At 42.1% G+C, this 27,555-nt stretch overlaps 2 protein-coding genes across 2 annotated transcripts; both read left to right on the top strand.

Moving 5' to 3' along the window:
• Positions 1–3,605: 3,605 nt before the first annotated feature.
• LOC105354618 (cell surface glycoprotein 1-like) lies at positions 3,606–23,465 on the top strand. Its single transcript, XM_023957724.1, has 15 exons — positions 3,606–3,859; positions 3,937–4,035; positions 4,485–4,586; positions 4,734–4,832; positions 6,663–6,758; positions 8,753–8,863; positions 14,161–14,289; positions 16,000–16,116; positions 18,191–18,289; positions 18,890–19,006; positions 20,808–20,903; positions 21,026–21,112; positions 21,194–21,233; positions 21,343–21,400; positions 22,387–23,465. Exons 1-15 carry the CDS (start codon positions 3,731–3,733, stop codon positions 23,123–23,125), a joined length of 2,118 nt encoding a protein of 705 aa, XP_023813492.1. The 5' UTR covers positions 3,606–3,730; the 3' UTR covers positions 23,126–23,465.
• A 1,214-nt stretch (positions 23,466–24,679) lies between these two features.
• Positions 24,680–27,036, top strand: atf4-2 (cyclic AMP-dependent transcription factor ATF-4-like; the record flags this gene model as incomplete). The annotated part of the gene is given in 3 exon segments (NM_001278862.1): positions 24,680–24,917; positions 25,485–25,949; positions 26,029–27,036. Coding segments are annotated over 2 exon segments (1,311 nt in total). The 5' UTR covers positions 24,680–24,917; positions 25,485–25,588.
• Positions 27,037–27,555: the final 519 nt, after the last annotated feature.

Raw genomic sequence — 27,555 nt, 5'->3', positions numbered from 1 at the left:
ATTTTCACCCACACTCGTCTCCAGGGTTTACAGGCATTAGTCAAAAAAAGAGAAAATATCTAGTGAGTGGCAATTTTGTAGTGGTGGTGGTGTAATGGTGTGCGGGATTTTTTCTTGGCACACTTTGAGCCCCTTAGTACCAATTGACCGTGGTTCCAACGCCACAGCCTACCTGAGTATTGTTGCTCACCATGTCCATCCCTTTAACCCTTGTGCTATCTTAGATGACCCCACCCTTACTTTGACGTGTTATTCCTACCATGACAAAGGTGGATAAAGGTGGAAAGATTTCATATAATCCATGGACACCAGTGAGGTTCACAAATCATTGAAGAAAAATGGTTCAGAGCACTGTCTAGTGGGTCTAGATGACCCAACTCCCAATTTTAAAGTGTCTAGGATAGCACAAGGGTTATGACCAAATTGTACCATCTTCTGATGGCTACTTCCAGCAGGATAAGGCGCCATGTCTTAAAGCTGGGATAATCTCAGACTGGTTTCTTGAATAGAATAATGAGTTCACTGGAACCAAATGGCCTCCACAGTTTCCAGATCTCAACACAATAGAGTCCCTTTGGTGGAACAGGAGATTGGCATCATGTGTGATTCTATCATGTTAATGTGGACCAAATTCTGTGAGGAATGATTCTAGTACTTTGTTGAATCTATACCACCATTAAGGATTAAGGTAGTTCTGAAGGCAAAGGGGGGGTCCAACCTGGAACTAGCAAGACGTTACCTAATACAGTGACTGGTGAATATATGTGAACACTTTAAAATTGTGGAAGAAGGATGAACCAATTTATGGTGGTTAAAACAACTGTAGTGGACTTTTGACGACAGTGGGGAGAAATGACTCCCTTTCCCAATAAAATAACTAGATAGAGTTTGGGCAGCTTTCAGGTTCAAGAAAACAAAACAAAGACAAACATACCGAAACTATGCTTTCCGGTTCCGGGTTTTATTGATACTTCGAGATTCTTAATTCTGTCTGATAAAAGTTTGGAACCGGATAATGATAAATCATGTTATAAAATGGTTACGGTAGAACAGGGGTGGGATTATATAAGTTCGCTTCCTTCCACTCCCTTTCAAGCAATATTTATTAATATGTCTAATTATCCAAAGTTTGATTAGTTATTGCACGAATGTATAACTGATGATCGTATTGTTTTTGTGTATTATTCTTATTTGATTGCGTGAAATAAACCAATTCAAATCAAATCAAAAACATACTGAAACATCTGCTACATAAAAGTGAGAGAGACTTTGTATTTAAGGGAAGTCATTATGGTTTACCTTGATTAAAGCAGAAACGGGGGCAGTTTGAAACTCATTGTCTTCCTCCTTTTTTGGGAATTCTTTGGGCAACAAATTCCGCAAAATGCAACAAAGCTTATGATGAAGGAAAAACCTGGAGATGAAACCTGAAGTGGTTCGGCCTGCTGAGTGACTTTCAGATACAATCTGTAGTGACGTGAAGCTGCACAGACTGGCACGCAGCATAGACACACAGATCATCAGTTATTGTATAACCGAAAAATGTGTTAAAGACACAGGGGGAATTCTGACGTGAAAGGACACCATCCCTGATGTGCTTAAACAAACGTCCCACACAGGGTTTAGAACGCTTATAACTCCATTACAATAAAGTCACTGATTCTAATTAGATATTTTCTTGCTAATTATATGATAATAATATTAATTCTGCAGATTAGATTAACTGGGCTCACTAAATCAGACATTGCATGTCATATGAAGTTGGATCAGTTTCATTCACTCTGAAGTGTTTATGGGACAAAATGTGTCAACTCATCTATTGTTTTGGTTAGACTCCACCCTCATACTTTTTGTCTATGAAACTTCTAGCATCAGTTCCTTAATGCTAAGCCAAGAGGAGAAGTGTAAACCTGTAATATGTGTTGTGGGGAACCACTATACTTGAGAAGAACACCTGTGGATGACAGAGAACTCACAGTCAGGGACTCTGAGGACCAAGGGTTTTGAACCTGCAGCATGGCGGTAAGAATCATTCCTGTCTAACAGGGTCCAGACGGTAAATTTGACAAAAAGTACTAAAAAAAAAAGATTACAGATAACTTTTTTGTGCTTAGAAGTTACAGAAGGGGTTTTATTTTAAGAATTTGAGAGATAGCTTCCTTGAAGCTAAATTTGGAAACTATACTGTACATTTCAGAATATGTGGAAGTTTATTATGGTTTGATTTAACATGCTGTTGATTGAAAAACCTGACAGAGACACTTGTGACCCCACTTTAGAACAACAGCACTATTTGATTTTCTGAAATTCAGTTTGCAGCCATGATCCACAAACCTATAATTTAAACATTTCAAAAAGAGAAATTAACTAAGCAAGACTGAAAAAGATCTGGACACAAGTCTGGTGTGTGTAGAGAAATTTAGACGTTTGGAATAACCATTGAATCAGAATTTTCTATTTTGTCATTTTATGCACAATGAAATTATGATACTGTTGGTGTGTTTTGAAGATTTTAAAAGTCAGGATTTAAATTTTAAATACATTTAAATCCATTTTAAATCTAAAATTTAAAACATTAAATAAAAGATAAAATATCGAAAGTCGAAAATATGTATATCCAGTGTTGCTGAAGCGCAATAATATATTGTGCTGGGAATCATAAGGTGATGTGGAATTGCATTTGTAAATAATATCTGCACTTATATAACTATAAAAACAAAACGTTAATTGAATTGTTTTGGGTTAATAATTAAGAACTTAACTGGGTTGGGACTTTTTTCTCTTTAAAGTCTGTAACATTTTTATTTTGTTACATTTTTTAAAATGTATAAAGATGATCTGTTTCCCAGGGACATTTACTGCAGCTTCCTAAGGCTCACAAACATCACAAAAATTACAACTTAAGCATAAAACATAAAACAATATTCCTTAAAACTTTTTGGAAGCCTTCATAATTTCATTTAGAGCATAATACTCCTTCTAATGTGACCAAGATGTCTTTTTGGATGATTGTGGCACCAAAAGATCTCTACTTCTTTTGTGGAAGCGTTTTCAAAAACTGGAGTTGAAAAGTTTTGAGGCTAAAATTGAGCAGAAGAAGCTAATGAGATAAATATAAGTTGAAGGTATTATTGATCATTGTGGCTGATGTACAAAAATGAAAAGACATTTATGAAAAACCTACTTATCTGCGTTCTGATTTGGACCTGTTGACGTTCTGCAGTCGCGATTGAAACAATAGTAACAAACCGGCCACATTTTTCTCATTGGTCATCTCTGATATTTTGGAGATTAAATGTAAGGCAGAAGTTGTTTGTCCAAAAGGCTAAAACTTCTTTGATTTGCTGATAGCAGTATTTCTGATAGCGGTGTTTCTATGAGTCCAAGAAGGTAACATTTTTATAAAACCAAATAAACAACAGGCATAGGTTGTGTCCTTCACTACCTAGTGCACGACAGCAGTTTTTCAACTACTGTACCACAGCACACTAGTGTTCCGCAAGAGATGGTCAGGTGTGCCGCAGGAAATTATTTTCACTGATCTAAAAACCGGATCTCTCAGCATCTTCCGTGTCTTTCATAAGGAGGGCGAGTAAAACTTTTGACTGTAGCTCCTCCCACACGCGGCGGGAGCGTCAGATTCTTAAACACACTATCACATCTGGTGGGGCAGTCAATATGCCTTAAACAGGCCTGTATCTGGCTATCTTGTCACATATTTCTTTTGTCGATGGTTCTATTTGTAAAAGTATTTTTTTTTCTCCTGGTTTCAACCCTAAAGCTGACAAAACCTCTCAAGACATCCCAAAGTGGCAGGTCATCACCTCCGCACATTTATGAAGATCCAGACACATTATTGGTAAAAACAGATTTGTTGTCATTTCAGAATTATTTTGTTTTTATTTTTTCCTGTAGCTAACAGCTGTTTTTCTTCAGGATTCCGGCACTGATGGAGTCCAAGCAGATGTTAAACCAGCACCTCAATCTCGGAAAAAAAAAGTTCAGTTCAGCGACATCATTGATGCTCACAACCAGGTCAGTGCCACCAACAAAGCCTACGTACACCAAGCAGTTAACTCAATCAAAACAGAGGTATGTTAAGAGGATTTAGATGGTTGTATGTTCTCTGAACCAATTCTGTGACCCAGTGGATAAGTGTCAGCTCTGAGACTGGAAGGTCGTGCGTTCAAATCCACAGTCATACTAGTCGTACTATAGACTCTTAAAAATAGGAGCTAATGCCCACCTGTGTGACAGTCAGCATTTAGGATTTGGAATTGGGGGGGTTAACCACTAAATGCTTCCTGAGTACAACTACTCTTTATCCCCCAGGAGATGGGTCAATTGTTGAGGAAAAAACTACTAATGGGATTGTGACTTTCTGACATTCTTATGCACTCACAATTTTGAGAAAAATAAAAGAAAAGCCTTCATCATTTTTGTTTGTATGTCACCAGTGATCTAATTCTTTTTTAATTTACCAGATGCCTCAGCCACCTCGTCCTGCCCCCAAACCACCAGTAGCTGCCAAAAAAAACCCAACAGACAAATATCAGTCAAGACTAACACCTGGTCCATCTGCTGAGGTCAGTACTGCAGGATTTTTTATTCCTTCATAAAAGACTTCATCTGTGCTTGAGGTAGAGAAACCTCTCAAATGCTTTAGTTACATCACTAACCAAACTGAAAGCATTTGATGGGAAAAGTGCCAACATTTGTTTTCCTTCTTACAGCCCCAACCTCTGCGTTCAGACATAAAACCTCCTGTTCCTCCAAAACGAAAAAATGCTCCTTTTTCCTATGACACTCCAGTTAAGAGTCAACCTTCAGAGGTAAGCTATACTCTTATAACATTAACATCAAGCCACTAAACACACAATTCCTTTATTTTAAAATTGTACAAACACCAACTATGAAAAACAGAGAATCCAATCGCTTGTAAAACTCTAAACCAGTTTATTTTCACCACATAAGATGGAAAAACCTTGACATGTTCAAATTTCAGTTTTTTTTAATGGAAGCATTGTGCATTCAGTTTTTTCTATTACTTTGTGTTTTTCATTCAAATTTTTTAAGAACTGCAAAAGCATAGAACAACAAACTAACTAACCTCATCTGGTCATTAAAACTATAAGATGACCTCCAATTCAAAGTTGAAAAGCCACACTGTGTCTGTATTGTAGATGTGTTCTGTTTCTGTGCTCGTCATGATATCACCAGTCTGTTTTGTTCTTCCTACTTACCTTATCCACAAAGATTGCAGAGGAAAACGTTGAGGAAGTATTAAATATTAACCAGTCTACACTGTTTAATTTTGGGTTTTTTAAACCCACACCCTAGGACTAGAAGCAGCGAAGTCTAACTTTCCCTATAATTTATTTCTGGTCTCTTGATTTCCTTTTTTTCTGTTTTCGTTGTAATATTTTTTTAGGACTACAGCAGTTATAGTCCTAAAGTAAAAAGATAAGGATGCATCTACAGTACATTTTGCATTACTCAAACACACTGGTTCACCTTAAAAGCTAGAGTGTTGCTATTTTCGGAATTTTTGTTGAGTTTGTTTTATCACTGATGAACACCAGGGATGTTGTTGAGATTATTTAGGGTGAGTTAATGAGAAATTGTTTGTCTAGGCTGTTTTCCAGTACTTTACTGACGGTCTCTGCCTGTCTCTGCCACTTCATGAGGATCTACTGTACAGCAAAGCAAAATTTAAATCTCACAACAGGCGGATCCTAAAACGTCATAACTCATTTTCTGCATCACCACCGATAAAAATAAACAGCACATACTAGTAAATATAACTAATACTTCCCCGCTGTTTTGCTCTGATGTTGGTGGATAAAGTAAGTAGAAAGAACAAAACAGTTATGGAAGTTTTTTTGAGTCATAATATAAAGTAATACGGAATTCTCAATTGACAATTGAATTTGTAATTTCATCATGCAATTTCAAAATGCATTTTTCAATTGACATTTCAACATACAATTCAGACTTGGAATATGAAAATACATTTTGCAATATTACAGTTCAATGTGATAAAAACAAATCAATTGCATTTTAAATTGTCAAGGGTTTTTGATGTCATAATTAAAATGATAATGCATTTAACAATTTACAATTTACAAAATTGTAAATTGAATTTTCAATTTAGAATTGAATATAACTTTGAATTATGACTCCCACACAGACTGATGATAAATATCGTGATGAGACCATAAACAAAACGGCTCATATCTGTGACACGGATATTTTGTGGCTTTTCAACTTTAATTGCAGATATTCCTAGCTTTCACGAAAAGATGAGGTTAGAGCTGTGATGAAGCCTGTGAGTAGTTATTCGCTTTTGGAGTTCTTAAAAGAAATTTGCATGAAAAACATGAAAACCACACAAAAAAATAAGCCTGAAAAGGAAAAAAGTATAGAAATATGTATAATCCATTCAAGTTTAGCCTGTAATTCAAGAGCTATAAATAAATATTCTAATTGTTTGCAAAAAGTGTGGTGTAGGTCCCATGACAACAGGAGAATCTGCACAACAAAGAAAGTCTCCAACTCCTCCTTTCTTAGCTTTTTGCAAGTCACTCAAGAGGAACAAAAGAACGTTTTGATTTGAAATGTGCAAGCAAAACAAAAAGCGCTTTCCTTTTTTTCTGATGTAGCCACAAAAGCCTCTGGTTCCTCCAAAACAGCGAAGTCCTTCTTCTTCTGCTCAGGGTAATGAAACACCATCATCTGCAAGGATTCAAGCTTCAGAGGTACAAACATCTTATTGCCTTCCTACATCATTTGTCGAGCCATGGATCACAATTTACGGGCATTTTCAAAATGTTGTAAGTCTCCAAAAACACCAGTTCTGTTAAAAAGGAACAAAATCTGACATCAAATATTAACAGGATATTCCTATGATATTAACGCATGTTCAAGCAACCACTTTCAATGAAAAGTTTATGTAAATGCACATAAACAAGTGATTCAGGCTTGAGCATTCAACGCTCTCACGGTGGCTCTGTCCTGGGGGGGGGTCTGTGGGAGGGGAGGTCCAGTATCGGTAAGGGACCTTGGAGGTTTGGTGGGTTGGGGTCTCCACTGAGGCAATCGGTGGCTGCCCTGACTGGTCGGGCTGCCTTGGTTCCGTCGTTGCCTGACCAGAACTCTCACTAGGGGGACGGGGGCCTGGACTTGCACCTGGGACCAGCTACTGTATTTCTTGGCTGCTCTCTCTTTGTGTAGGGTGGGGGGTGTGGAGCCTAGGGTGGGTCAGCTCTCAAGCGATGGGGCCTCTGGGCTGGGGAGACTGGGGCCCAACGCTGCGGGGGCCTGAGAAACGATTGTTTCAACAATCGAGGTTCAGTCTATCAGCTGTCCCCGACCTTCCCTCCTTCCTCATGTGGCCACCCCTCCTATGGTTGCCGCTTGGATTTTGGCCCCTCCCCTCTTAGTTTTAATTGCGCCTTAGACATGTGGGACCCTTGGTTGTTTGTGTGTCCAACATGCACACACAAACAACCACACACACCACACAAGGAAGGTTGGACTTCTGATCTTCTGTCCCTTACACCATCCCTGGTGGGGGGGAATTAGGCCCTCAGCAACAGTGGCTGTGTCCCTTGGGTGCTTGCTCCATGGGCGCATGGGTGGCCCTCTCTCCACTCAGGGAGACGGATCCCTGAGTTCTTTGGAAAGACCATAAGCCAGGGATCACATCACATCTGAGTCTAGGGGTGACTCTAACGTCCATCTCTTTTCTTCCCTCTTCTTCCGTTCTGTCCAGCCCAACAAAAACGGATACAAATATAATCAATATAAATAAAGTTTACCCTAAATTACCAAATGAGTTTATACAAATATATATGTTGCGTGTCAGAAGATTCATAATCCCCTGTAAAATATGTCCAACACAAAGCTTTCAGCCCTCATCTGTTTGCACAGCTGCTGGATGGGATAAGTAGAAAAAAATAAAAACTCTCCCAAACAAAATGTGTGGCTATTGAAGGCACATAGACGGTTAAACCAGGTCAAACTCTGATTTGGTAGTGACGTATGAATGGCAACCCCTCTAATTCACGGAAATGCCAACTGTTTGAAAATTCATCATGTTGGAGAAATGAATAATCGTGGAACACAGATGTGAAAGAAAAAGCCTGGAACAAGATTCACGTGACTTGCACCACTTCACTATTTCACACCAAGCTTCCTTCAACTGTAGGTACCGGACTTGCAAAAAGTTTCAAAAAAAGAAAAAGAGGAACAAGCAGCCCCTGCCTGCTTGTCCATTGTGAACACCATGGGCTAAATATGCGTTCAAGAATGCACATTTAAGAGTGCACGACTCATGTCCTGTGTGAACATAGCATTTGAAAATGATTTGAAGCATCTCTGTCCTAGGATCTTTAATGGTGCATTGTCTTGGGTCACTCTGATATACCTCAGTAATTTAAGCAGTTATCAGTCAGCTTTCATACAAGATTCAAGATTCAAGATCAACTTTATTAATCCCCCAAGGGAAATTTAGTTGTACTAAACTGGTATGGAAGAGAAACCTGTCAAATCAGAAGGATGTGAACACTCACAGGAGTCCACTGGAGACCTTAATTGCCACAGAGCTGAAGCAAGCTGCTCTAACTCCTAATTTAGCAGCAAATCAGCTTGAAATTTTACAAAACACTCTCAAGAGCTGCAGTCAGGCTGTTGTGAAGTCATTTTTTAAAGATCTTTACTGATATGTAAAAGCATGTGTTTTTTTTTTCAGTCCCAAACTCAGAGATCTGAACAAAAACCTCCTATTCCCCAAAAACGGCAAAATCAGCCTTCTTCTTCATCTTCTTCATCACCAACTTTGGTCACAATTCAAACACCAGAGGTAAGACGTGTTATCAAGTTTTCATCAAGCCAATAATCATGCAGTGTCTCGTGAATTTACCAGACTTTGAATTAAATAAAACTCTGTAAAACTCCAGTTTTCAAAGATCTGGGTGTTACGGTTTACAGCTCAAGAACCCAGATGCAGAGTAATACTGGATACAAAGGCCAAGTTTGAAGACTGTTTAATAACAGTAGACCAAAACCAAGGTGTAGAACACAAACGCTCCAACAAAGAGATACAAAACAAGGTGGCTTAAATAGACAGACAACCCAATGAACTAACAAGGGCCAGCTGTGGACTCCAGCAGGAAGCACAGGAGAGTGGGCGGAGCAAGAGGAAGAAGCCACAGCAGACCTGCACAAGATCACAGAGTGAAAACCAAAAACAAAACAAGCAAACCGTGTCATAACCCCTCCCCCAACGTCCGGCTACCAGACGGACGTCAAGGCTGGGTGGGATTGTCCCGATGAAACCGGGCGATGACGTTCTCGTCCAGTATATGTCTCTCAGGCACCCACTGACGGTGCTCAGGTCCGTAACCCACCCAGTCAACCAGGTATTGAATGCCCCGTCCCCTTCTACGGGAGCCAAGAAGCTGGTTGATCGAATAGACAGGACCACCATCTATGTAACGCGGTGGGGGTGGTTCCAAATCAGTGGTCTGAAGACAGCTCTCCCTCACTGGCTTCAACTTGCTGACATGGAATACCGGATGGACCTTCAAGGTCGACAGAAGGTCCAACCTCACTACTACTGGATTGACGACCTTTGTGATGGTGAAAGGTCCAAGGAACCGTGGATGTAGTTTTCTGGAACCTCCTTTCAGGGGTGTGTCTGAGGAGGAAAGCCACACCTTATCTCCCACCTTGTACTCAGGAGCCGCGGACCGGCGACGGTTGGCCACAGCAGTGAACCGCTCCTGGTTCCATCAGCAAACTGGCTCTAAACCTCCTCCAAGTACGCTGGCAGCGTCTCACAAAGGCAGCCGGACCAGATGTAGATGCCACTTCTTCCTGATGTGGGAAAAGCGGGGGTTGATATCCATAGGCTGCCTGGAACGGGGAGAAGCCAGAGTTGTTGACTAAGGATTTGTGGGCATACTCAGCCCATGGAAGCTGCCTGGTCCATGTGCCAGGGCTCTTGGCACACATGGCACGCAGGGTGGTCTCCAGATCTTGATTATAACGCTCCACCTGGCCATTGGTTTGTGGATGAAATCCAGAACTCAAACTAAGAGTGATCCCCAACAGCTTGCAGAACTCTTTCCAGAATTCTGCCACGAACTGGGGTCCTCTATCTGAAACAATGTTAGCAGGGAGACCATGCAGTCGAAACACGTTTCTGGACATCACTTCTGCCAATTCTTTGGCAGTGGGTAGTTTTTGTAGAGGGACTGCACGGCCCAACTTAGAGAACCTGTCAACTATGGTCAAAATTACAGAAAAACCTCTGGAGTTTGGAAGTCCTGTTATAAAATCAACAGCGATATGGGACCATGGCCTGGAGGGCACTGGGAGAGGCTGTAAAAGGCCAGCAGGAGGTCTTCGGGGTACCTTGGCACTAGCACATGCAGGGCACGAGGAGACAAATGCTCTGATGTCAGAGGTCATCGTGGGCCACCAGAATCGCTGTCCAACTAAGAAAATTGTTCGAGTGACACCAGGATGGCAGGCCAAACGAGAGCAATGTCCCCATTTGATAACTTGTGAACAGAGACTCGAGGGAACAAACAAACAATGGGTTGGGCAACCAGATGGAACTACAGAGTCATCAGACACAGAGGCTTTAACCCTCCGCTCTAGGGCCCACCTTGTTGTAGCCAGCACCATGTTTTGAGGAAGGATGGTACACTCTTTATCTGAAACTATAGAGTCGCTCTCCCTCTTGTGCTGCCGGGACAGAGCATCTGGTTTGGCATTCTTGCTCCCTGGCCGATAGGACAGGGAAAACCTGAAACGGTCAAAAAACAAGGCCCATTGAGCCTGGCGAGAGTTAAGTCTCTTGGCAGTTCTTATATATTCCAGGTTCTTGTGATCTGTCCATACGAGAAATGGGTGTTCAGCTCCCTCCAACCAATGACGCCACTCTGCAAGAGCTAATTTAACAGCGAGGAGCTCCCTGTTCCCTATGTCGTAATTTCTCTCTGCAGGAGTGAGCTTGCAGGAGAAATACGCGCAGGGATGCAACTTACTATCAGATGCCCTCTGGGACAACACCGCACCCACCCCTGTGTCAGACGCATCCACCTCCACAACAAACTGTTTGGAGGTGTCAGGCTGAACCAGAATGGGAGCCACAGAGAAACGTCGTTTGAGCTCTGAAAATGCTTTGCTGGCATCATTATCCCACAGGAAGCGTACTTTTTGTGACGTTAGTTTGTGGAGTGGGGCAGCAATGGCACTAAAGTTCCTGATGAAGCGTCTATAGAAATTTGCAAAACCAAGGAAGCGTTGGAGCTGTCTCCTTCCCGTTGGTTCGGGCCAATCCAAGACAGCTTTGACCTTGGTATTGTCCATATGAACGGAACCCGGAGATATCACATGACCGAGAAATATTGTCTTGGTGGTGTGAAACTCACATTTCTCGGCCTTGCAGTAGAGCTGATTCTCCAGAAGCCGTTGAAGGACTGCTCTCACATGCTGCACATGAGTCTCAGAGTCTGGGGAGAAGATCAGAATGTCGTCGAGGTAAACAAAAACAAACTTATTGATCATGTCCCCGAGAACATCATTTATGAGACACTGAAACACAGCTGGGGCATTAGTTAGCCCAAAAGGCATAACCAAGTATTCAAAATGTCCACTGGGAGTGTTGAAAGCCGTTTTCCACTCATCCCCCTCTCGTATCCGCACCAAGTGGTAGGCACTGCGGAGATCCAGCTTGGTGAATATGTTAGCCCCCTTCAATAAGTCAAAAGCAGTACTTAGCAGGGGTAGAGGGTAAGTATTGCGAACTGTGATGCTGTTAAGTCCTCTGTAGTCGATGCAGGGACGCAAACCACCATCACGTTTGCCAACAAAGAAAAAACCTGCTCCTGCTGGGGAGGAGGGAGGGCGAATTATTCCTGCCTGAAGGCTCTCCTGAAGATATTGGTCCATCGCTTTACGCTCTGGAGGGCTCAAGGGGTACAGATGGCCTTTGGGTGGTTGAGTTCCTGGGAGCAGATCCACGGAGCAATCATAGGGACGGTGTGGGGGAAGGGACTTGGCCCGAGTCTTACAGAACACATCACCTAAGTCATGGTAAACAGAAGGAACCTTGCCAAGGTCAGGAGGTTCTGGAGCAGGTGTGTTCTGGACAGAAGAACGTAATGTAGAAGCATTCAAACAGTTCAACAAACAGAATGGACTCCAAGACAAAATCCTGCCACTAACCCAGTCTATGTGAGGGATATGTCGGCAAAGCCATGGATAGCCCAAAATGACAGGGGGCTTCATTGACTCAACAACAAAAAAAGACATCAGTTCATTATGATTTCCAGAGACTGTCACTTTAACAGGGATGGTGCGAGCGGACACTCTGTGAATGAGTGCTCCATTGATGGCATTGATGAACAGGGCAGCAGGCAGGGGATCTATGGGTATCCTCAGCCTGTCCACCACCTCTTGGGATATCAAGTCTCCATCAGAACCAGAGTCAATAAGAGTCTCGAACTCACCCAACCGCAGATCACAAGCCACCAGAATCGTCGTTGGAGGCCGAGAGGGCGGAGAAAACAGAGAAACGCGGCTCACCAGTTGCCCTCTCACTGATGAGCCCTGGTGTTTTGCCCGACAGCTTCTGACGTAGTGGCCGGGTGTCCCGCAGTAAAGACACAAGCCACCTCTCATGCGTCTCTGTCGTTCTGTTGGAGATAGCTGCCCCAAGACTGCCTGCAGGGGTTCCGGAGGAGTCTCAGAGGACGGAGTCCAGTCATCTGGAATACGATGGGTAGGAACAGGTGGTGTCGGTCGCTGACGTTCGTGATGTGTCGTAGGGCCAGGAACGATCCGTTCCAGAGCTCTCTCTCTCTCATGCGTCGGTTGATCCGGGTGGCGAGATCAATCAGGGCCTCCAAATCTTCAGGAACCTCCCTCGCTGCTAGCTCGTCCTTTAAGGAGCTAGAAAGTCCTTGGTGGAACACATCCACAAGCACCTCGTTAGGCCAACGAGTGCTGGCAGCAAGTGTGCGAAACTCTACTGCATATTCGGAAACAGTGCTGGACCCCTGGGTCAGCCGGAGGAGTTGAGAAGCAGCTGTTCGGTGAGACTTGGAGGGGTCGAAAACCATCAAAAGCTGAGTGGAAAAAGCACTGAAGGAACAGCAATGGGGCGCCGCCCGATCCCACTCAGCCAAACCCCATCGTTTTGCTCTTCCCGTCAAAAAACTTAGGACATAGGCTACTTTGCTCTTTTCGGATGGAAACTCACTGGGGTTGAAATCAAACTGAAGCCGACACGAAACAAGAAAGGGCTGGCAGTCTTCAGCCGTCCCATCAAAAAGTTCAGGAGAACCAAGTCTTATCTGTCGGGGTGAAGGTGAAAGCTGCTCCAGACATGTCGTACGACCATGAAGCTCCAGCAGTTCAGACAGGCAGCCATGCAAGTCCTGGACAAGTGAGGCAATCGGGTGGAATGGCTCCATCTGCTGGAGGCAACGGGACATCACAAGCCTGAGAAAACTGCTGGGTCTGTCATGTTGGTTGGAGTGTAATGTTACGGTTTACAGCTCAAGAACCCAGATGCAGAGTAATACTGGATACAAAGGCCAAGTTTGAAGACTGTTTAATAACAGTAGACCAAAACCAAGGTGTAGAACACAAACGCTCCAACAAAGAGATACAAAACAAGGTGGCTTAAATAGACAGACAACCCAATGAACTAACAAGGGCCAGCTGTGGACTCCAGCAGGAAGCACAGGAGAGTGGGCGGAGCAAGAGGAAGAAGCCACAGCAGACCTGCACAAGATCACAGAGTGAAAACCAAAAACAAAACAAGCAAACCGTGTCACTGGGCTGACTTGAGGGGGATTTTAGGTGGAGGAGATCCTCTCATTTCGGGCTAATTCCCAGATAAATTGAGTTGAGTATTTAGACTTGGGAATCAAGGTTGCCTGGTGTCCAATTATTGACTGAGAACTTATCTATATTTGCCCTGAAATAATGAGAATGATCCAGAAAAGGACTGGGTTAATATGGTGTATTCCAAACTTTGATGCAAACTTTGTATGTTTGCTTTGACTGGTTTAAGAATGAAGGTTTTAGGTTGAAGCTCCTCTGTTCAATGCTCTCATATTCATATATTTTGTTGTCTAGAGATACTCTGAATTACCTCAGCAAAACAAACGGTTGTCAGTCAGCTTCATCGGGGCACAGAAAGAGAGACCTGTCCCACCAGCACTTTCTGGAAACCCCCAGGATTCCAGTGGGGCTGACCAAGCCAAGGTAGGTCTTCTGTCTCTTGGGGGCGATTTTAGGTGGAGGAGGTCATACAATATGGGTCTGATTCACAGATTAACATGGAGTAATTTTTAAACTTGGGAATCATGGTTGCGTGATGTCCAATCATTGACTGTGTATGAGATTTGGATTGAATGACTCCTCCCCCCTGACGTTCTAAATAGGAAGTATGCGCTGACTCCAGCAAGCCAAAATCCCATAGAACTATATAGAGTAATGGCTATTTGTCAGAAATACCATTCTCGCTCTGCTACCTTTTTTTAAACACATTCTTGTTAATCTTTATTTTTTTCACGATGTTTTTTCTGTAGTGCAAGTCATTCAAGTTTAAAAACTGGCCAATCAGATACCTCAATAAAAGTATTTGGTCACACGTTGAACATTCAAAATGTTTGACAGATTTTGTGTAAGCCGCTCTCGGTGGAAGGTGTGTGGGGACTTCCAAAAAGTTCACTCCAGATTGGTGAGAGTGTTTGTCAATAAAATGATGACTAAGCCGAATTTCGACCAATCACTGCTTAGCCTACTGACTAGAGGGCTGCGTTTGGATTGGGTTCCGCCGGACCCAACGCAAATCTCGCGGGAGCGGGCGGTTTGAATTGTGCTGCGGGGGGGAACGGGCGGCAAAAAAAAACAACCCGCGGGATCAGTGTTGCCAGATTGGGCGGTTTTCTCATGAATATATAATAGCGGACTACATTAGGCTGTGCGGCTGTACTGAAGCTCCGTGAACGCACCAGGTAGAGACGCCCAATGGGCTCTGTCATCAAACCTGTTGATGACACTTCAAGATTCTCAGGAGGCCTAGACAGTCTCCAGAACTCAGTCCAACAGAGAATCAGTGAAGGGAGTTTAACATCTGTTGCCCACTTCTTTTGAAAATATCTGTTTGGAAGAATGGACCACAATTGAGGATCTACAGGAAACCTCTTGATCTCTGTCATTGACAACCAAGGTTATACTAAAAAGTATTTAAAGGAAATTTTGTTTTTGACCAAATACTTATTTTCTTCACCACAGTTGAAGTGCATCTATGATGAATATCACAGATCAAACTTTTCTTTCTAAAGTGAAATAACTTTTTTTTAATCCACTGTACATTAATTCTGTAATCCTTCATGTTCTTTTTAATTTGTACCCAAAACAAACCAGTTTAAGTTTAGTCCAGCAGGGGTGCCAAAATTCAGGCCTTGAAAGCTGGTGTCCTAGATGTTTTCCAACCATCCTGCCATTGAAGCTCCTTATTGGCTAAACACACCTAATCCAGGTACTAGTAATCAACGGCAGATAAGGTAGGGTTTCTGGAAAACTAGCTGGCCTTCGAGGCCTGGATTTCAGCACCCCTGGCCTAGAGTATAGATGGAGTTCAGGAATTTTGATGTGGTGTAAAGTAAATATCAAAAAAGTCCTGATTTATTAATAAATATAAAAGCATGTTTTTCTCTGTTTTAGCCACAACTTTCCATTCCTCAAAAACAATGAAATCCTTCATCTTCTTCTTCATTTTAGTAGTAGTAATTTATTTACTCTTATTTTACAAATGTTGCCCACCGGCTGGACAAACTTTTGGTTATGTCATAACATTTTGTCTGCCGTTTGGGGTTTCCCATTGATGTGAAGAACTCTTAACAAAAGAAAAATATTAGTTGAATGGTAAAAGTTCAAACATTAAAACCTGATTTTTTTCTCTTACAGCCACAGCCTCCGATTTCTGACAGACCAACTCCTGTTGCTAGAAATCGACAACTCTCTTCTTCCTCCTCCAGTCTTTGTTATGACATACCACCCACAGCTCAGAATCAAACTTCAGAGGTAAGGCAAACCCTTATCAGTCGCGCTGGGCTGACTGAACCAGCCTTGAGGGGGTTTGTGGTGAATGCTAACGTTGTCAGCATGTAGATGTAAGACAACTAGACTCTAGGAACTGACTGAAATGTCATACTACTCACACACTTAAGCTGTTCTACTGTACTTTGTCTTTTTAACCCCAATGTACCTTCCTTACCCCCCCCCCCCCCGAAGTTTGTCCTACAATGTGAGAGTGGTAAATAGTGTATACGTATATAGTGCTTTACTACCCAAAGCACCTTATGCTCACTTTAGGCCCATTCATGCCCATTGACACACACATTTACGCGCTGATAGCGGCTCCACTGTCTAACATTGGCACCAACCTATAACCACCAGAATCAATGTGGGGGGTCTTGCCTAAGGACACTTTGATACATGAGCAGACAAGTACCGTGGCCCAGAAGGGTGACAACACAACACAATAACTTAACACACAACACAATAACTTACCTCACAACACATTAACTCACAACATAACATATTAACTCATAACACAACACATTAACTCACCACACAACACATTAACTCACAACACAACACAATAACTCACAACACAACACATTAACCTAACACACAACACATTAACTCACAACACAACACATAAATTCACAACTGAAGTAAAGCTGCAATTGAAGTGCTTTTATTCTGAAATTTGCACTGGGCTGAGTGGCTAACTACGCTAATAAAAAGTAACGTCACTGTGAGCTGTGGAGGGAGCACCTTTTTTCTACAAGACAAGCTAGCAGCAGTGTTGCTAGATTGGGCGGTTTTGGTTCTAAATTTGCGGGTAAAAATGGCTCTGGGTGGGAATGCATAATTTGGGCGGTTTTAGGGTCGGTTCAAAGCTGCAGAAGATGAGCAGGTAGAGAGGCGAGGGAGGGGCTTTGGCTTCAAACTCTGTCAGATGGAAACACGGGCGTCAGATTAAGACACAGCTTTCACTGCGGGAGTAAAAAGCAGAGACTTTCTATGGGATGATTTTATGAACTCAAACAAGGAAAAATGATTAACATGCAGAACTCTTGAAAATAATAAACCTGATCTCTCCACATTCTCTGTGTCTACAATGCATTGATAGACACAGACAAGCTCCACGTAGCGATCAGACCACAACTTTAGCTGGTAGCTCCGCCCACACGCAGCCACGGTATCAAGCTTTAAAGAACAAACTTCTAAGAGGCGGGGCGGGGCGTTGCACACCCCCAGCAACAGGTTAGATGACAGAGCCCGGTCCATTAAGCGTCTCTGCCGTTCACTGAGCTTCAGTACATAGGATTCCAACAGCCACACGGCCTAACGTAGTCCGCTATTATATATTCATGAGGGGAAAAAAACACTGAATCGATCCTAAAACCGCCCAAATTATGCATACCCGCCCAAAGCCATTTTTACCCGCAAATTTAGAACCAAAACCGCCCAATTTGGGAACACTGCTGCTAGCTGCCTTCTTTTGTAGAAAAAAGGTGCTCCCTCCACAGCTCACTGTGACGTTACTTTTTGTTAGGTAGTTAGCCGCTCAGCCCAGTGGAAATTTCAGAATAAAAGCACTTCAATTGCAGCCTTACTTCCGTTGTGAGTTAATCTGTTGTGTGTTAAGGTAATGTGTTGTGTTGTGAGTTAATGTGTTGTGTGGTAAGTTAATGTGTTGTAACCCTTCTGGGCCACTGTAGACAAGGCCGGAACTGGAACCGGACCTGGGATTATCCGATCAGAGGTTGACGGCCCTACCTCTGCACCATGGTTGCCCAGAAGTTAATTTGACAGGAGTTAATATCAAGAGCCTGGTTGAGTGTTCAAGTAGTAATTCATGCACTTTTATTGTTCAAGTATTGCCCACCAGCAAGACAAACTTAAGCAAAAATACAAAAACATTAAAGAAAAAAAGAAAAGTCCAAAGCCAGCTGCTTCAACTCCTAATTTAGGGTCATATCATAGCTTTTTGTCAGACCTTTGGGGTTAGTAATTGTAACAAAAAAATGTCATTACTGGTAAAAGTTCAAACATTAAACCTGATTTTTTTCTGTCACGGCCACAGCCTCTTATTTCTGACAGATCAACGCCTGTTCCTGGAAATTCTTCCTCCTCCAATCTTTATTATGACATGTTACCCACACTTCAGAATCAAATTTCAGAGGTAAGGCAAACCTATAGATGTCCAGTTGCTGACTGAACCAGCATAGGTCATCTGACCTTTTAGGGCATTGGTGGTGAATGCTATAGCCCTACATCTACACAGAATGTAGATGTAGGGCTACTAGACTCTAGGAATTGACTGAAATATCACGCTGTTTATAAGACCCAAAGCACCTTTCGGTCACTTTGGGCCCATTCATACCCAATGACACACACATTTACACAATGATCCGCTGTCTAACATTGGCACCAACCTATAACCACCAGAATTAATGTGGGGTTCAGTGTCTTGCCCAAGGACACTTTGATACATGGGCGGACAAGGCTGGAACTGGAACTTGGATCATCCGCACCAGTTTAACAAACTTAAGCTGGACAAACTTAAGCAACAATACAAAAATATATTTAAAAAAACAAACAAAAAAATAACATTAAAGATAAAGAAAAAACTTTTTTTTAAAGAGCAGTTCCAAACCAACTGCTCCAACTCCTAATTTAGGGTCATATCATAGTTTTGTCAGTCGGTTGGGGTTTCCCAACCCAAATAAATTAACTTAGTGATAAAAGTTCAAAGATTAACCCTGATTTTTTTCTCTTACAGCCACGGCCTCCGATTTCTGACAGACCAACTCCTGTTGCTAGAAATCGACAACTCTCTTCTTCCTCCTCCAGTCTTTGTTATGACATACCACCCACAGCTCAGAATCAAACTTCAGAGGTAAGGCAAACAATATTAAGAGATTGAAACAAATACCTAATTTCTCTTTTAATAATTTTACTTAATCATAGCTTTGGTTAAAAAAAATGAAAAAAGATTTCGAATGCTGTGTAATAATGAAGATAAAACAACAGGAAAAAAAGTTTTTATCTCAAGTGACATTTTACAGTTTCAGAAAATCATTAGCTTGTCTAAAAACGGATAACATTTTTCCAAGACACTTAGATATATTTATTTAACTGGAATAATACAGAGCATAATACAAAAAATACTTTTTAAAATAAGCTTTTTGGCTTTGGGGCAGACATGCAAGATGATCTCATTTCCTGGTTTTTGATTTATTTGAGTTATTGATTTATTTCAAACATTGTGGTCAAAGCAATAAAGAATTTACACATATTTATCAAACTCATTGATTTGATTTGATTTGATTTATTGATTTATTTAAATCATTGTAGTAGTTGTAGTTGTGGTTTTAATCAATGTTTTATTTACTTTATGCAAAGAAGGGGGAAATTGAAAACAAAAACATGTCAAATTTAGAGACTCACGTAGTAACAACAAACATTAAAAAAAAAAGATCCATCAACTTTTAATTATTAAATGAAGACGTTTGTTTTCACTCAGAAAGAACTACAATAACAATGCAATTTAGAAATAACTGATTCATAATTTAAGGAAATTTGATACATTTTCTTTAGTGGCACAAAGTGCAGAACAGATGTTTTTTTTTTTTTGTTGGTAAGAAATTTTATTTCCCCCGAACTTTCATGTTAAGTGTTGGACTTGTACACGGGCAATCAGGGTTTGATTCCCAGAGCAATGAGCTTCATCCAGTGTGAGTACTTTGGCAAGACCCTTCACGCCACTGCCTAACTATGTAGCCAAAAGGCGGCCCAAGTCCTCCCTGTGCCGTTCCCCAGCCTGGATGAAATACAGGGTTGTGTCAGGAGGGGCGTAAAAAAAAAAATCTTTGCCAAACCACTTGTCCGAATCAGTTAAATTTGATTCGCTGTGCGTCCCCTGAGGGGATATGCTGAAAGGTGCTCAAAGACTCAATGTGATAGCTGGTCATCGTACTATATATTAAGAGATTTGTGGCTGATTCAGAGCACACAAGGGCTGGTCCAGATAAAGGCAGAATGAGGAAGGTTTCTGCCAGACAAAAACTTTTGATCAAGAGAGCAGCTACTAAAATACCATTACAAAGCAGCAAGCACATATTTGAAGCTGCTGGTGTCTCTGGAGTCTCATCAAGGTGTAGGATCCAGGATCCACATACACCTGCAAGCCAGAGGCTTACAGTTGTACGTAAACCTTGAAGAAATTCAAGCAGAAACTCTCCAAAAACTCACAAGTTTAATAGATGCAAGAAATACGAGGTCCTCTGTTTAAATGTATCTTGACCTACTATGATGTTTCGGATTGAAATATGTTTTGTTTTCACTAAATATGACCTCCTAATGCAGCAAATTCAACAAGTTATCATTTTCAGTTGTTTGGAATCTCTGAAATGTTGTGAAACTGTTGAGTGTAATAATGTGGAACAGTGCATTGGAGGGCTTTTTATATTCTTGAAAAATAGTATTATCTTTAGGAGATTTCTTCAATAACATTCAATATATGCACTAATGTTTAGTGCATATATTGAAAAATACTTCAAAATTATGCTCACTGCCATTCGCATTGAGTATTTAGAAAATAACAGAAAAATATCATTAGCATAATAATTTGGAACACGATGTCATTCACATTCTCACCTGAGCTGAAAAAATAAAGCTTCTCCTTTTTTGTGTAACAGGCAGTCCCCCCACCTTTACCACTGCCTGCTTCAAACTACTACAATGAGAGTCGCCATGCATACCTCAGAGTTATTCCAGATAACGCGAACGATAAGGTGAGAGAGACAAAGTATACATAATAAGGCAAAGCCGAATGTGCACACTCAACATTTTCAAACGCCAAAATGGTCAATGATTGAATTTATTTTTAATCATTATGAAAAAAAAACTCTTCCAGAAATCAAGGAGGCTTGAACCTCATCCACAACTGCAACCAACTTCTGAGCTGAACAACTATGACTCCATATATGCATTAAACACAAATGTAAGCTTCTTTCTTTCACTTTAAATAAAGTATACGAATCTGTTTATAACCAATTCTTACATAAAAACTTCCTTCTACCAGGACATCACTGAGCTGCTGAAATGGCTAAAAACTGTATCCAGTGAGTGCAACATCGAACGCATTAAAATCGAAAGGATAACTTGGGGAAATTGTCAGTATTTACCAGTGAATACCTGTTATTCTTAGTGGTTTCTTTGTGGTAATTCTAGGTCAATCGGCTAATGTCATATCACCAATATATGGCCTCGGACTGGAGGAAGAAATCAGGTAAGAACTGTGACTGGGTTTGTGTGAAAGAATATTTCAAAAAACTCCAATTTCCTTCAGTAAATTGAAATTTCTAAAAGACTGATAAAAGTTGGAAAAGCAGAGATGTTATTAGAGAGGTGCTGCATGGAAGTGGTGGTTTTGGTTCAAACCCACCTCCGCATCTGCAGCTGAAAAGAGAAAACCCAGTTGTAGATTAAATAAAAACCAAAATGTGCCAAAGCAGTTTCTCACCTGACAAGGTTGGTGGACGAGATGGGAGGGTAATGGACAGAGACAGTGGTGGGAGACATATGAGCAACATGTGATGTTCTTCCATATCCCAAGAATCTGAATGGATGGACATGCAGGGATCCCTCATACGTCTGGTGTTCTGCTTCACTTCAGCACATTCTGACACCATGTAAAATCAGCTTGTTAAATGGAGATTTACATAGAATTATAATCAAGAGCAGATATTCTTGCTGTTGGTGAAGGCAAACAGAAATAAATTGATCAAAAAAGCACAGGATGATTTGTTAGAGAAGCGGAGAAGTGCAGCACACGGAATTGTGGGAAAGCTAAATTCGCAGCATGTGTTCATAGAGCTGGGGTGTGGGGTAGTTCCGTGTCAGTGTCGTGGGCCTAACTTAGCCAAATACAGATTGTTGAAACGGTTTTCCCCTGAATACCCCAGCGACTCGCTTGTACAATACACCCACAGCAGTTCTGTGTTATTTCAGAGTGTGGTGCAGAAATACTAGTTAGATTGTATAATAGCAGAACTTATAGCAAGGCTCCCAGATGGATGACAGTGTTATTTGACATCTGTGAGGTCAACTGATGGGTCAGAATGTCACTTCAAATGGTTTGAAAGGAATCTTTTGTCTATTATTTTTATTGACGATATTTATTTTTTTGGCCATTTAGTTATACATCTTACAATGTTACAGTGACTTGTCTTATGAAATTTAAGGATCTGTTTGTGTCTTATCACTCTCTGCCAGATCATTTGAAGAGAAAGCCACGAACTTGAGAAAGGCCCGCCGTCTCTACAACCTCCTCATGATGAAACGTAAGGAAAGCCTTGAGCAAGGCATCAAAAGCTTCCAGGCCATTTGTGCACAACTAGAAAAGATGAAGAAAACGAACAAGGCCATGGGGATCGCTGGAGGCACCACATGTGCTGTGGGAGGCGTGGCTGCGGTGGTAGGCATTGCCTTGGCTCCAGTTACCATGGGCACCTCACTGATTGTTACAGCTGTTGGGGCTGGTGTTGCAGCATCAGCTGGAGGCTTTGGCGCTCATGCGTTTAAAACCAACAAGAAGATGGTAAACCGATCCACTGTGGAGGAACTCGTGAACAACTATAAATCAAATGTTGTTGACATGGAACACTGCCTCGCTTTCATTTTCACATTGATGAAAGAACTCCAAAGATACAAGATTTCCCAGTTTTATGGGGCTCACCCGGACGCTGTGAGGATGGCAGAACTGTCGCAGAATGTTTTTAAAAATAACATGAACACAGATGGAGGAATTTCTCTCTTTCACCTTAGTGGAATGACATCTGAAATCCTGCTGAAGGCCTTTTCTAGTCAGATTGATCTTTATTTCACAGAAAAGAAAGGCCAAAAGCTGAAAAAGTCAGACAAAAGCAAGTTTTTGGGTGCGGTTAACAACCTGACCAAAAACCTGCAAGCTGAACTTGACTACCTAATTAATATGTGGGAAACATTATGTTGAATCAATCAAACAGTTCTGGGTGATTTTGACTTCACATGTAAAGGCAAATGCTTTTACCTAAAGCAATCTTCCAGTTTTCCACAATAAAGGGGTTGGGTCTTGCCAAACGATCCAAGAAAACAGTGAAAAAGCTATTGAGACTAGGATTTGAACCCCCTGACACCCCCACTGCTTCAGTCATAGGTGCTTCCCAGTACAACCACAGGCTTACCTATAACTACTGAAAAGCTTCTCTGGATGAACTTGGAAAAAGGGTGTAGGTGCCATAACCATTCGGCCTGCACCAACCGTTCGGGGACCTTCGACTAGTGCTGACGTCACATTATGTGATTGGCTGTCCGTTTGTCCGTTGACGTGTCAAATAGTGATTGGTCTGGACAAATTACGATACTACCATACAAGAAGATATTCTGCAGTCCGTTGTAAACAAACAGAGCTTCGACAAAGAGCGAGATTATCTTCTAAACGTGCTTTTATTATTGTTATGATTATTATTAGGTGCATTTGCAGCTGAACTGACTGAACGGACTGCGAAGCTACGAGTCCAGCTGCTCTACTCAGAGACACGGTTCGCTCATGTGGAGCAGCACAACCACAGATCTTTTGACAAAGTGGGTTGTGGCAAAATCTCTCTATAAAAACTACAATGAATAATGTCAGACACAAAAAGAACTTTGGGTTACAAAAGGAAACGTGAAATGAAAATATGTAGAGCCCGAGCAGATCTCGACGCTACGTGGTTTGTCCAAGTGGGGCTACCGTATCCTCAGTCAAAAGGACCCCGAACTGTTATTGCAGACCGACTGGTTATGGTACCTACAAGGGCCTTGTTAAGGTGCTACAGTCAGGCAGACATTGCTAGTTCCTTGAACCAGTGTCTCTCCACCCAGACATCTATGTTAGTAACCATTATGGTCATTGGTTTATTCATGAAAATCTCTTTTACATTTTTTTGTAAATCAATCAATTCAAACGGTCAAAAATAATCACTTTTGATATGTTAATGCTGTTTAATTTTATTTATAATAGTGACATTCATAAGCTCTGTGTCAAAGGAAACTGTCTTATCTCCAGGTTTTATTTCAGGGCCCTTAATGTTTCCTATTAACACTGAAGCCCTGCAGTCTGGACACACTTTTCATGTGTTTCAGTGCAGTGAAAAAAAATGCTAATTCTATCTAGCCTGGCAGATGACAGGACTGACGATTCTAACTGCATATGTCACTTCTGAGCTTCCATATCTTAATTGTTGTATTCTTATATGTTTACACTGATTTTGTAGTGTTTAGCTAAACATAATTGTAGTGTTTTTGTGGATCCTGATTGAGTCTCTTTGAATTAAGCAAACAACTACATCTAAGTCACAGTATTGGATGCTATTACTGTTCTACAAACAGATTATTACTCATACAAAAAATAGTTGTCTCTTTACTATTTCTATGGCATTGTGAATGTAATGTATGTAAAATAATTTCAATAAATTTCGTTGTATAATTTTGGAAAATCTAGTGCGAATTCTTTGGCACATCAGAGTGGTGGGCGGAGTGGTACCATGAACAATGCGGAAGGATACCGGCACTCACTGTACGCTACGCTGCAGCTCTTATAACCGCCTCACGAAGCTTAGCGCCATTTTTTTCTCCGGAGGGAACCCAAGCGACAGACTCACCTTGTTAGACACAAAGTGTTTTGCCGAAATGGCAGTGTAGACGTGTGCCGCGACCCAGCAGCAACCAACAAAACAGTGCATCCAGCAAGTGCACTGAGTCACTTCTAATCCAGCAAAAATGTCGTAAGTATTTTTATTTTCAGATTCAGTGACAGATGTTCATGTTTATTCATTGTGATATTATAGATGGCTGTTTAAATAATTACATGAAAGTCACGCGCCATTTATGTACATGTAGCAGCTGTTTGTTGTATGTAAACTACTTTAAGTAACTTGTAATGACGTAAACGATAAGCGGTGATTCATTAAATAGGATGTCTGTTTGACACTGACAAGAACGAATGGCGTCGTCTATTTACGTTTATTATTTAAAAAAAGTATACTTAGCTAAAAATCCACCTTTATTCGGCGGTTGTTAAGTGCAACGTGGCAGAGAATGGCTCAGTTTTGTGCTAAAATGGCGGCTTTCTGTGGGCGGTTTGAGGACAAAGAAGTTGTCAAAGATGGAGACGGAAGCTGGCCTTGAAGCGGATTGACGTCAGAGTCGTTTACGTGACGTCGAGTCACGTGTTCGGCTCTAGCAGCGAGCGGGGCGCTGTTTCCCCCCTCAAGTGTGGAATGGAAACTGAACATGGAGATTTGAATATTTACGGCTGGATTTTCATCAAAACCCACGTTTGTCTTTTCCAGGTCCTTCGTGGAAACCTACAGCACTGCTGCTTCTGACAGCATAAGAGAGTTCATCGCTACCCCAACATCGTCACACACTCCATTTGTGACCAACAACAGCCACTATGACCATGATGATGACAAGCTCACAGTGTGGCCTGGAAGACATGGAGGCCCTTCTTTGGGGTTCTTCCTCTCCCATGGCTGAAGGCATGGACTCCATTTTCGCACCCACCGACAAAATCGGACACCAAGAAGGAGAAGGAGGAGCTTCGCTGGAGGGGGACGCTTTACCCGTGTCACCCCTTGCCTCCTCCTCGCCATCTTCTCCCTACTCCCCCCCTCGATTCTACTCTCCCCCTCCTTCACCTTCATCTCTCCTTCAAAGGGACAAGGGTGGGAATGAGTCGGACCTGCTGTCCCTCCCTTGGTTGGATCCCCTAGATCAGCTGAGAAGCGGCCAAAAGTTCTCAGATGACAGAAAAGGTAGAAAGCAGGACTTAAGTTGGAACTGAATTGGGTTTGTTGATGTGATGAGTTAAACCGTTTGGTTTTGTTTCCTCAGAGGACGTGCTCGGTGATCTGCACTGGATGGCTGAGAGAGTGGACCTGAGCGAGTTTGACCTGGACTCTCTGATTGGCTCCTGCAGTCCTGCGGAAGAGTCCCCAAGCTCTCCAGAAGATCTCCTTGCATCCTTGGATGTTCCCATGGAGCTCGACTCATTCCACCTTTCAGCTCTCTCAGCCCCCGAGCCCTTACCCCCACCTCCTGAACTCCCTCCTAACCTTCCCGCTGATGGTGCTGCGGATGATTCGGAATCTCACATCGACAGTCAGGAGATTCTTTCCTCTCCGTTTTGCGTCCCGGATCCACAAGAAGAGCTGGAGATCAAATCTGAGCCCGCCTCCCCGATCCCCTCTCTCCCAGCAGTTGCCTCTCCCTCCGCTCCAGACTTCACTCTGGACCTGGGAAGTGAGGTGGATGTCCCTGAGAGTGAGGTGAAGCCCATCGTAGCGTCTGTGGTTCCCCAGGTCCCCAAGATTGTGCTCTCCCTCTCCCCAGCTCGCATCATCCTCGTATTGGCCCCCAAAAGCGAAGTGTCCGTCACCACCACACCAGAGGTCATTCAGTGCTCCCCACCAACCTCCCCAACAGAGAGGTCCCACAGAAGCAGGCCCTACCCCAAACCGAGCCCACCCGCTTCTCCCAGCATGGTGGTTGATGAAGGCAGGTCTTCCCGGGCCGCAGGTGGAACTGAGAGGACAACGCTGAAGTCCCCGAAGGACAAGAAGCTGAAGAAGATGGAGCAGAATAAGACTGCTGCTACGCGCTACAGGCAGAAGAAGAGGGTGGAGCAAGATTCACTGCTGGCAGAGCATGCAGTGCTGGAGAGGAAGAACGTGGAGCTGACGGAGAAGGCAGAGTCTCTGACCCGGGAGATCGAGTACCTCAAAGAGCTGATGGAAGAAGTGAGACAGACCAAGCTCAAAAGAGAGCTCAGGGCTGACATCTAGTGGCTGAAACTAGAAACAGCAACTTTGTGTTTTATCAGCATGTCAGTTTAGTACGTTTTGTCCGCATTACGCCTTCAATAAACAAAGTATGTATTTAAATCCTAGTATTATAAAAAACCTTTAACATGTATTAAGAAATTAATGTTTCTAACCTCCAATATTAATGGAACTTCCTGTGTGAGGACCTTATTAACCTGACTGTAGAAAGTCATTTTAACCCTTTCAATGTTACAATTCTGTTGTCTCATAATAAAAACCTCAAACTAAACAGTGTTTTTGGTTTATTTTTAATGTGTGAATACCATGAAAATGAAGGAATTGAATGAGCTCCGAAATCCAGTGTTTAATTATAGGCTGTGTCTGAAATCTCACCCTACACCCTAACTACTAAAAACTTTATAGTCCTTCACCATCTAGTGCCCTGAATTTTAAAAGCAAGTCAGACACTATGCTCACTATTTATTTATTTTCTATTTAAACGGTGAATGACGTCCTTAATTTAACAAAGTTAAAATGTCATTGATATGAGTGTTTTGCAACAATTATTTGAGTCCACTGTCTTCTGAAGATAACGATG

The sequence above is a fragment of the Oryzias latipes genome, chromosome 8, assembly GCF_002234675.1.
Source record: "Oryzias latipes chromosome 8, ASM223467v1".
Lineage (NCBI taxonomy): Eukaryota > Metazoa > Chordata > Actinopteri > Beloniformes > Adrianichthyidae > Oryzias > Oryzias latipes.
Note: the sequence above shows the minus strand (reverse complement) of the source record. Positions and strands in the feature narration are given on the sequence as shown.

What these genes read in the sequence shown, in the direction of transcription:
- LOC105354618 (XM_023957724.1), top strand. Translation starts at nt 3,731, where the DNA reads ATGGTTCTATTTGTAAAAGTATTTTTTTTTCTCCTGGTTTCAACCCTA. An exon ending in TCATTGATGCTCACAACCAG is followed by an intron (nt 4,036 to 4,484) that starts GTCAGTGCCACC and finishes TTAATTTACCAG; the next exon opens with ATGCCTCAGCCACCTCGTCC. An exon ending in TATATGCATTAAACACAAAT is followed by an intron (nt 21,113 to 21,193) that starts GTAAGCTTCTTT and finishes TCCTTCTACCAG; the next exon opens with GACATCACTGAGCTGCTGAA.